Source organism: Babylonia areolata, chromosome 1 (genome assembly GCF_041734735.1).
Source record: "Babylonia areolata isolate BAREFJ2019XMU chromosome 1, ASM4173473v1, whole genome shotgun sequence".
In the NCBI taxonomy this organism is placed as follows: Eukaryota; Metazoa; Mollusca; class Gastropoda; order Neogastropoda; family Buccinidae; genus Babylonia; species Babylonia areolata.
In genome coordinates, this window is record NC_134876.1 from 28,618,636 (window position 1) to 28,630,720 (window position 12,085).

The following is a 12,085-nucleotide window of genomic DNA, read 5'->3' on the forward strand; positions in this document are numbered from 1 at the left end:
GAGGGGGGGGGTGAAGAAGAAAGGGGGTAGGATCTGAATGTTTGCTTTCTTTGGAGTGCGCGGGCACGAACGTGTGTGCGCTGGGCATGCGGTGCGTGTGCGCGTGCAGGCGATTGTGTGTGCATGCGTTGATGACCAAGTGCATGTGCGAGAGAAGGAAAGAGAATGATTAAGAACCCGAGTTTACCTAATTTTTTTCCAGTCGCCAAGCACGCCGCTGAGAGAGAGAGAGAGAGAGAGAGAGAGAGAGAGCTTGCTTTCAACGACAAACCCTGGTGGTGAAAGGCCACTGCTGCCCGGACGCTGACAGCTGAAGGGTACAGGAATCGCTGACAGCCCAGGGAGTCAACCACACAGACAGCCCGGAGAGACACACTGCCTGTAGCAGGGATCCTAGACAAAGCGACACAGTTCCGAAACCCCATGCCTCCCTGGCGGGACCAGACTTGTAACAAACACCGGATGTGACACTGAATTCACTGTTGACGAGTATCACGTGCAACGAAGGATACACCGACACTTTCTGTGTTCGTGCTGGCTGGTCGGGGGGTGGGCTCTACATCAGCACCAGTAGGAACAGGTGGTGGCTCTGTTCTTGTGTTCATACATCATGGAGTACCACGTTGCGTCCTTGGAATTTTTGCTGTTGTGGATATTGGTCTTGACAGGTAAGAAATTGTAGCTCCTACTTTTTAATATTTCTCTTTCTGTTGATCTTGTTTTCGTTACATATAAATCTGCAGACAATGTTTTCATTGTCTATCATTTTAAAGAGGTGGGACACCTCGTTATTCTTTCCCATTATAACGTCCATGGCAAGTTCGCTTACAGGCTACTGAGCTGGTGAGGTGTCAGAGATCACAGCATTATATGAATCGAAAGTCACACGCCTCTTCACATTCACACAGATGTTAACGTGTAAGAATGTGTTTTCTGTATCTGATTTTGCCATTGATAGGTATGGACTCGTCGTATTGTCCATCACCACCAATCCTTTTGCCAACAGCATATCGTCTGCACCTTTCTCGCTTAGTCCTCTCCTAGTCTGAAACTTAGAATGTGGAGTGATGGCCCAGAGGTAACGCGTCCGCCTAGGAAGCGAGAGAATCTGAGCGCGCTGGTTCGAATCACGGCTCAGTCGCCAGGATTTTCTCCCCCTCCACTAGACCTTGAGTGGTGATCTGGACGCTAGTCATTCGGATGAGACGATAAACCGAGGTCCCGTGTGCAGCATGCACATAGCGCACGTAAAAGAACCCACGGCAACAAAAGGGTTGACCCTGGCAAAATTCTGTAGAAAAATCCACTTCGACAGGAAAAAAAAACAAACAACAACAAAAAAAAAACAACAACAAAAAAAACCCCCCAACAACCCCCCCCCCAAAAAAAAACCCAACAACAACAACAAACAAACGAAAAAAACAACAAAACAAAAAAAAAAAACAAAAAAAAAATACAAACAAGAGATATCGATCTTTACACAAAAGTACCAACATTGAATAAAGACGAATCTGACGAATTAGAGGGACTGATAAGTAAAGAAGAAGCTTCGCAAGCATTAAAAAACATGCAAAACGATAAAAGCCCAGGAACTGACGGAATGACTGTTAATTTTTTTAAGTTCTTTTGGAGACAGCTAGGAGATTTTGTAATTCGATCACTAAATGAGGGCTTTACTAAAGGGGAAATGTCTATCACACAAAAAGAAGGACTTGTAATATGTTTACCGAAGGGGGATAAACCTAGGGAATACTTAACAAATTGGCGACCAATTTCTCTCCTTAATGTCACTTATAAAATTGGGTCAACTTGTATTGCAAACCGGATGAAAACAGTATTACCAAAACTTATTCACGAAGACCAGACAGGGTTTATAGCAGGACGGTACATAGGAGACAATATACGAACATTGTACGACATGATAAACTACCTAGAAAAAAGAAATCTGCCTGGTCTTTTAGTCTCCATAGACTTTGAGAAAGCCTTTGACTCTGTCAATTGGAATTATATTCAAAATGTTCTGAAAGCGTTTGGTTTTGGAAAGGATATTAGCCAATGGATACATACCTTTTATAATAATATCAAAGCCTATGTGATAGTTAACGGAAAAAGGTCTCGAAGCTTCCCCATAGGCAGAGGGTGTAGACAAGGGGATCCACTATCACCGTATTTATTTGTATTGTGTGCAGAGATACTAGCGTGTAAAATTCGGGAAGATGAAGAAATTAAAGGGATACAGATTTCAGACGTAGAATTCAAAATAAGCCAGTTTGCAGATGACACTTCATTCACGCTTGACGGAGATAGAAAATCTTACAATAAGTTATTTGATACATTACATTCTTTTGAAGAAATTTCAGGTTTAAAATTAAATATTGAAAAAACAGTTAATGTATGGTTAGGTAGAAATAAGAATTCAAATGTAAAGTATTTAACAGAAAAACGTATGAATTGGAATCCTAAGAAATTTAAAATCCTTGGCATTTGGTTTATGAATGATCTATCACACTTGACAGAATTTAACGTAGAAGACAAACTAATGGAAGTTAGAAATTTATTCAAGATTTGGTCTAAACGATCGTGTACACCACTACGAAGGGTAGCTATATTAAAATCCCTCATACTGTCTAAACTAGTGTACCTGTGGATGTTGTTACCAAACCCACCAGACAATGAAATTAAAAAACTTCAGAATATGTGTTTTGAATTTGTATGGGACAAGAAGCCGGACAAAATAAAACGAATACACTCAGTACACAGTATTGAAAATGGGGGCATTGGATTACCAAACATACACGCATTTATACAAGCACTGAAACTGTCCTGGGTGAGGAAACTCTATGTAGGAAATTTCAAATGGAAAAGAATATTACAAACCACTTGCCCGGAAATAGCTAGGTTAAACTGTTATGGTTCAAAGAGGTTCTTAAAAGATAATTATAATAACTTTTGGAAAGACGTTATGAAAGCTTATGACAGTTTCAACACACATACTGAACTAGATAACAGTAAAGAGTTATTAGCTGAACCCATCTTTTTCAATGCTAAATTTAGAATCGACAACAATCCTTTTCATTTTAAGAACTGGACTGCAAAAAATGCATTTTTCGTGCGTGATATTCTGGATGAAAACTGCCAGTTTTTAAGGCAGGAAGACTTTTTTAAAAAGTGGGGAATAAGAACGAATTACCTAAATTACCTTAGTTGCATTCAATCAATCAAAGAATACATCAGAAAAAGAAATATAATATTAGAGAATCATGACAACAATGAAAATAGTAAGGCGTTAAAAACCATTTGTGGGGTAAAAAAGGGAACACGGATTTATTACGATATAATCTTGGAGAAAAACGAAATTTTTGACATGAAAGCTTTTATGAAATGGGAAAATAGGTTAGGTACACAGATTGACTGGAAGAAAACATTGAAAAAGATAAATAGAATCAAAGAAATAAAGATGAAATGGTTTCAGCTTAGAATATGTCATGGAATTTTAGTATCAAATATCATCCTAAAAAACATGGGTGTAGTTGACGATGACAAATGCAATTTCTGTTATATTGAAAAAGACACAGTGCAACATTATTTATGGTTTTGTCCAGTTACGCAAACCTTTTGGCAGGACTTTAATAAGCTATTGAGAGAGAAATGTGAAAACTGTGAACGACTGTCATTGAACTTTGAGTTGGCATTGTTTGGAACTGATGATAAAAATACAATGGATGATACTTTAGATTTAATGTTATTATGGGCAAAATTTTTTATACACAGGAGTAGAATCAATCAAATAAAACCAACTCTGCAAGCATTCCTGCTTGACCTCAAGTATAGATACAAGTTAGAAAAGCATATACACACAATGGAAATGAATTACTGTGATTTTGTTAAAAAATGGCTACCATACTCTGTGTTGGTAATAGAACATTGAGTAAAATGAAAACTGCCATCATAATGCAGTATATGAATGATGCATGTTTGATAGAATTTTTAACAATATCAGAAATGAGTATACTGCAAAATTTGACATGTTTGTACATTAATTTTTGATAAAAGAAGTAAGCCGCCACAGGTAATGGATAACATAATTATAATAATCCTCTAATAACACACTTTATAAAAACAACAACAAAAAACAAAAAACAACAACAACTGGTGCTCCTTGAAACTATTTCAACATGTATACATGCCATGATGTGACATTTGGTATCTTGTTTATCTTGTTCTTTATTATTTGTTATTGTTCTTCATCTTATTATTACTATTATAAGTATTATCATATTGAAAAAACCCTTGTATCTCAACAGATTAATGATTTTTTTCTTCTTCTTTTTTTTTCGATGATCATTGATGGACCAAATGTTTTGCTATGTGAATGTTGAATCACATTGATGTCGTGAAAAGTCAAAATATAACCTTGTGTACAAGGGAAAAAAAAAAAGAAAAAAAGAAAAAAAAGGTGAACTAGAAGATGAATAAAAAAAAAGAAAAAAAAAAAGAAAAAAGAGAGGCAAGGCCTTCAAGACTCACTTGTGATACACTTAAAAAAAAAAAATCCAAGCTTTTTATGTACTGAGTATAATTTCAAAATGTAATGTTTAAGATGAGAAAGATCAGTTTAAAGCAAATTAACTCCCCTAGCATGCATTACAGAGTAATATCACTTTTTTACCCTGTGCATCAAAACGTTTGCAAAATAAATAAAACTTCCATGCTTAGCAAAAGAAGTTCCTGTTTGAACAAAAAATGATAATAATGACTGCTCTAGTTGTTGGGTCAGAATATCAGATCAAAGTGCCAAGTTTAGAGAATACAAAAAATATAAATATAACAGTAAATGCAGTTTGCATATAATTAGGCTTCATTCTTTATTTTATTGTGCCCATCCCAGAGGTGCAATATTGTTTTTAAACAAGATGACTGGAAAGAACTGAATTTTTCCTATTTTTATGCCAAATTTGGTGTCAACTGACAAAGTAGTTGCAGAGAAAATGTCAATGTTAAAGTTTACCACGGACACACAGACACACACACACACACACAGACAACCGAACACCGGGTTAAAACATAGACTCACTTTGTTGACACAAGTGAGTCAAAAAATGGATGGCGCTCTCAGTGTAGCGACGCGCTCTCCTTGGGGAGAGCAGCCCGAATTTCACACAGAGAAATCTGTTGTAATAAAATAAGAGAAATACAATAACAAATACAAATACAATGAGCTCTCTTTTTGTGGAATGGTCTTGTTCACTGTTTATGAATGACATTTGATCGTGTGTATCGCATTTCGCCACTACTACTACCAACACAATGATAATATATTGTACTTATATGGCGCAAACTCCCCATAGATGGGCTGTAAGCGCCTCACATGAAAACAGTACATATGCAATAGTGCATTATGCCACACAAGAGCACATGAAGACATGGAATTAGAAAAATACATATCTATCAATCTACCTATCTTTTATCTATCTATAGTGTGTCTTTTTATCTATCTATCTTGGAAAAATACATATGCCTCGTGAAAACACATGGAGAAATCTTGCGAGAGACTGCGTTGTTTTCCGGATTCGATTTGTAAATAGCAGAGGATATAAGGTCCTTTCCTGAAAACACAAACACAGTTCTACTTCAACCTAAAAAAAAAAAGACTTGTTTGTACATGTCTTACTTAAACATAACTTCATTTTCTTGAAATAATATAGTCTTACCTTCTTCACGCTTTGTGTGTGTGTGTGTGTGTGTGTGTGTGTGTGTGTGTGTGTGTGTGTGTGTGTGTGTGTGTGTGTGTGTGATGATGATGATGATAATGTGTGTGTGTGTGATGATGTATGCGCGCGAGCGCGCGCGTGTCTGTGTATGTGAGTGAGTGAGTGAGTGAGTGTGTGTGTGTGTGTGTGTGTGTGTGTGTGTGTGTGTGTGAACAGTGACATGTCTGAATGATAAGAAAAAAAAAACCCCGTCCAAACCAGATCCGAACACATCCATTGTGAACACACCGAGCCCTGACAATGTCTGCAGGAGAACTGCGTGGAGCCACAGAGGTGCTGAAGTGTTATGACTGCTCGGACACGTTCAGAGCTCGGTGGGACCCCTACACCGACTGCCAGCTGAACGTATCAGCAGTGCCAGTGGCTACCTGTCTGGAATCGGACCAGTACTGCAAGGTGAGCTGAAAACAGATTCGAATATAAGAACCAGGTAGATTACAGTGTGCTCCTTATGTCCATCCTAAATGTTTAAAGGTATTGATACAGGCATTAAATTATACAGCTTACAAGTTACATACTAACTAGAAACCCAAATGAACAAGGTTACAGATATAACTGATAATCAAATCCGAAAGAAATATCACCCTGTTGGGTATATTAAAATGAAAATCCTGACAAGAATTCTTCTGGAAACGTTCGTACCACTGACAATATTCAAATGCTTGCATGAATGAGAGAACAAGCTTGCACTGACCATCAACCTAGACTGCCACACTCGCAATTGCTATTAAGAAGACTGTGGGTTAGCAGGCCACACTATTTTCCCATATAGCGAAAATTTAATGGCATTCTAGTTGTGGAGTAGAGATCCTAAAACACTGAGGATCCTCTAGCAGACACCAGTACCACCAGAAACATGTACAACAGTCCATAGTCCTCGTGAGAAGGCCATGGGCAGTCTCGCCTGCGGAGGTATCCATGGCTAATGGAGCTGACATGAGCATTGTCAGTGCACCAACAGTGACAGAGGACAGCCCGTTGCCCCCACCCTCTCCTTTACCTTACAGCTCAGACTGGATGATATGCACAGCATATGTCAACTGAAGAAAAGGCAAGAACTGGACATTTAGCTAGCCACACATGCAGAATTGAGAGACCTCTGAGAGGGACCTCATGTCGAATGGGACTGAAAATCGATCAGATAGAAAATCTGAGCGCAACACTGACAGTAAAGAAGAAGACGGCTCAAGACATGGCAGCATGATTAACAAGACTTGAGGAAGACGTGAAGGTAGAAGGAGAATCTGACAAGCTTAGCAAATCTTTTCCATCCTGCGTCCAATATTGAAGTCTATTATTTCCCGCGGAGAACAGGCCGAACTGCGGATACACACATGAAAAACGGTTGTGATTAAGTGATAGAAGACAATCCCACAAGACAATACACGACATGACACAGCACAACACAACACAGGGCAGCACAGGACAACACAATACAGCACATAACAGCACAGCACAATACATGGCAGCACAGGACAACACACTACAACACATAACAGCACAGCACAACACAGTACAGCACAGGACAGCACAGTAAGGTGCAGCACAGCACAGCACAGCACAGCACAACTCAACACAGCACAGTACAGTACAGGAAAGCACAACACAGCGCAGGATGGGACAGTACAACACAGAACAACACAACACAGCACAGAACAGTACAACACAGTACAACACAACACAGTACAACACAGAACAACACAACACAACACGGCACAGCACAAAACAGCACAACACAGCACAGCACAGCACAACACAGCACAGCATAGCACAGCACAACGCAACCCAAACCCAGCCAATCCCTTTTAACCATCCCAACGTCCACGTCACAGGTGGAGAGAGTCTCTGTGAAGGGGACGGGAGCCACCATCAGCATTTCCCGTAGCTGTGCAGGGGACTGCTACTACGGCTGTCTGCTCTACGGCTACGGCGTGTCGCAGATGCGCTGCACCACGTGCTGCAACCACACCCTGTGCAACACAGACTCTGGCGCAGCGGGAGCCGTTTTGTTAAGGGGGTGGGGATGCTCTGCACTGGGGAGGAGAGGCCTCCTGATTTCTGTGTTGCTGGGAGTGATGGTGATGCTGTGGACAAGAGCTTGAGAAGAGGATATAATGGATATCCGTGTCCTGTATCTTAGATGGGTGGGTGGGTGGGTGCGATTGGGGGAGGGAGAGAGGGGTAGGGGAGGGGTGGAATGTGCACGAGTGACTTTCAGCTTGAGAACAGACCATGCTGGCATTTTTGTCTTACTACAAGCGGCGGTATCATTGACATGCATGTCAGCGGTCTCCGGTTGCCGAGCAACGACGACGACCCGAGCGAGGACACGTGTGGTAACAGTTGTATAACTGCAGGTGGCGTTGTTTGTTGGCAAACGCCTGAGAAGACTTGTGTCTTGGGTCACTGAACACTGATGATGTCACGAGAACAGTTGTGTGCATATGCTGACCTTTTATGTGTTTTGGGACAGGTGACGTTGTGTGCATGCTTCCGGGAAGACACTGGTTATTATATTCAGAATAGGTATGTTGACCGTAGTGTTGCTAGCCATGTTTTGTGTAGAGTACACGCTCCTGAGGAGACATGGGTCTTTGTGGAGGGAAGAGGTGGGGAGAAGGGGCGGGGGTGATATGGGATGAACAGCGATGATGGCCGAGGATAGGCAAATTGTGTTCAAAGCTTTGAGGCGTGATAGTTATTCATATTTAGTACAACGCAGAAATTATTACTGCTTCCTCTGCTATCGGTTGAAAGGTATCTCCGAATCAATCCGCCTCTCATCTGCCCCATTCGTTTTCTCCATCATTCCATATCTCTCTCCGAGAGTGCACGCGCGCGCGTGTGTGTGTGTGTGTGTGTGTGTGTGTGTTAGTGTACAATAATTGTGTGTATATGGGGTGTATGAGTGTGGGGGTATGCGTGTGGGGGTGTGCGGGTGACCGTGTGTGTGCGTATTATAAAAGAAAGAGGCGGAAAAAGAGGAAGAGTTGGGAGGAGAGAGAGAGAAAGAGAAAAAGAGAGGCAGGGTGGAAGGGGGAAGGGGGAAGGCTGGGAGTGGGGTAATGGGGGTGTGGGGGGGGGGGAAGAAAAACATATGCGCTTGTGCACTAGCGTGTTATTGAATGGAAATCGAGTGAAACTGGTCCGTCCATCACAGCACGCAAAGCTGTCAGCCACACGTTATGCTTGAGCGCACCCAGTGTTACAATGTAATAATTCTAGAGCTTCCGCACAGATACCATTGATCACCGCACAGTAGGGGTTATTCTGCAGGACAATTCACCGCACAAGAGAGGGATAACCACACCACTGAGCTATAGTACCCAGAAGGAAACACTCACAATACGCTCACTAACCGACAGGAGCCATCACCGCTTGAAAGAATTCACCAGATACCAAAAGTTGTTACGTGAGAGATAGGACGGGTCCTAGGGTGACAGGTATCTTCATACAGGGTGAGGCATCACCCAGGTGCTTGCAGGCAATGGGATTCTGCACAAGAAAGGTCACCACAAGAGAAGGCATCGCATCAACATGCGAGAAGCAGCGTATCACTACAAGAGGGATCACTACAATACAGAGCTCAACACACAAGAGGATCACCAAAGAAGATGTGTTACCACGTATGAACTTCATACAAGGGTGGTAAATACACAAGAGGTTACTGCGCAAAATGGCTTTTTTTTTTTTTTTCGCAAGAGGACTTTTCTTGTGAAAAGAGCGTTTAACATGCAAGAAGACCCATCACATAATGATCAACGTGTAAAAGTGGGCCTCACTCATGATGGAGACACCGTGTCAGATTCGGCTAGGCGTTAGGTTTTTTTTTCCCCTTTTTTTCACCACCACAACTAACAGCAATATGATAGTATCTTTTGTATTTGTATTTGTATTTCTTTTTATCACAACAGATTTCTCTGTGTGAAATTCGGGCTGATCTCCTCAGGGGGAGCGCGTCGCTATACTACAGCGCCACCCCTTTTTTCCTGCTTGCAGTTTTATTTGTTTTTCCTATCGAAGTGGATTTTTCTACAGAATTTTTCCAGGAACAACCCTTTTGTTGCCGTGGGTTCTTTTACGTGCGCTAAGTGCATGCTGCACACGGAACCACGGTTTATCGTCTCATCCGAATGACTAGCGTCCAGACCACCACTCAATGTCTAGTGGAGGGGGAGAAAATATCGGCGGCTGAGCCGTGATTCGAACCAGCGCGCCCAGATTCTCTCGCTTCCTAGGCGGACGTGTTACCTCTAGGCCATCACTCCACTTCACTGCAACCAACAGTAATACCATAGTACCTTTCACCACCACTACCAAAAGCAATATAAATAGTACCTTTTCACCACCATAACCAACAGTAATATCATAATACCTTTTCACCGCCACAACCCAGCTCATTTTTCCTGTGAGGATTCTATTGCGTTCTTCCTTAATGAATTTTTTGTCCCTTTTTATTTAGTGGGGGAAGGGGGATGTGAGGGTGGGGTGGAGGGATGCTTGATGATGCACATACGTCTTGTGTCTGTCCCGAAACGGATTAACACCAGACCTAACCCTTCACATGATTTCAAATGATATTTTCATCAACATTAATCATTCTTTTCCCCAGAAAGCCCCCACCCCCCCCACTCCTCTCTCCCCTCATTGGACATCTCTGGACCCAGTTGCATTGCTTGGTTCTAACCTTTTGACAGTTACACGTGACTAAATGCCTACGTTGACCGAACTACGCCATTGGTCAGTTCCATACTACACACAGTTAGTAGCGAGTTACGACCAGACTAGGCTCTTCCGTCCGAGCAATGCAACTGGCTCCTGATCCAGAGAACACTAGGGATCAGGGTTCGAGACCCCCGTTTCAACACGGTGTTGTGTCTTTGGGAAAAGCACTTTACTCCGATTTTCCTCACTCCACCCAGGTGTGAACGTGTACCTGATTTCCGTTTGGGGAAGGTTAAAATGACGGAAGGGGAGGATTGGGCCCCGCCTTCCAATGCTGAGCCACAGACACAGTCGATATGGGTTCGCTGCCGTGATAGCTGTAAACAGGTATGAGACCTTTAACCTTTTTTCATGTGGCTGATCATGCACGATGAGTCACTGCACATGAAGATCGCCGCACAAGAGAAGTCACTGCACATAAATGGATATGATCTCACTTTGGTCAATACGCATAGTGGTTCACCATCTCTTTAGTGTGTCTGACTGACCGTCCACCGATTCTGGTCATCTTGTTATACGAAGAAGAAAATACAATAATATCAAAACAAATACAATATCATATATCTGTGTTGCAATTTTGTTCGTTATAATTCTATTTGTCTGATTGATTGGAAAACGCAATATGAATAAGTCCATTTCACTACCGGTGTGATTGTGAACGGAATGGCCATGTTACAGATTTGTTTGTCAAAATCTTCATTGTGTGATTATGATATCGATTTGAACGTCAGAATCTTCCTTTGTCTGTTTGAAAAGAGCAATACTGCTGCCAGCTCACGACTGCCATTCCCCTTTCAATAAACTGCGTTCACAACTATTGTTTGTTAATCTGGGTTCTCGTTTTTTTTAATCATACATGAATGGACACAGTCATGCTGGTCTTGCTAATGCTGCATCAAAGAGACACAGATACGATGTACACACTCGCAAGTACGCACACACGCACGCACGCATACAAATGTAAACACATACACAACAACAACTTAACAGGATTCTTTGCCGAAGAGAACCCAACATGTCCTTCCAACCAGAACACGCAGGGATTTGAACCATCTCCCCCTAGATGTTGTACAAGCTAAAGTATCTGTACATGCATATGTGTGTGTGGTTGGGGAGGTGGGGGGGGGGGGGGAGGGGGGAGAAAAAAAGAGAGGAAGTGTGTGTGTGTGTGTGTGTGTTTCGTTACGTGTTTGAGTGTATGCGTGCGCGCGAAATGCAAGTCACTGAGAAAGGTGAGCAACGCTTTCATGATCGAACAGTTGGATGCGCACGCTCTCATCAAAAGCCTTATTCATCCGAACAGTTTCCACTACGCTTACTGTGTGATGAACCGATCTTCTTGTTGAACCAGCTGAACGCAGCAAACACCATGGACCTCCATATGCTGACATTGGTGTCCATAGCAACCACGAGATCCCTCGCGTGACGCTATGTCATTGGGGATGAGGAAAATCGTCGTCTGCGCCCTGTTTCATTTAATCTGTTCAGAATGCACCAGATGCCCTTTGTTGTTGCCAAGACGAAGACTGATAGAGTCATAGTTTAAGCAGAATCACTTTATGCAACACACACACACACACACACACACA

General features: G+C 42.0%; 1 protein-coding gene across 1 annotated transcript; it reads left to right on the forward strand.

Moving 5' to 3' along the window:
- The first annotated feature begins 208 nt into the window (after nt 1-208).
- On the forward strand, nt 209-7,885 carry LOC143291718 (uncharacterized). The gene is made up of 3 exons (XM_076601758.1): nt 209-668; nt 6,022-6,167; nt 7,604-7,885. The coding sequence occupies exons 1-3, from the start codon at nt 611-613 to the stop codon at nt 7,871-7,873; spliced, it is 474 nt and encodes a 157-aa protein (XP_076457873.1). The 5' UTR covers nt 209-610; the 3' UTR covers nt 7,874-7,885.
- Nucleotides 7,886-12,085: the final 4,200 nt, after the last annotated feature.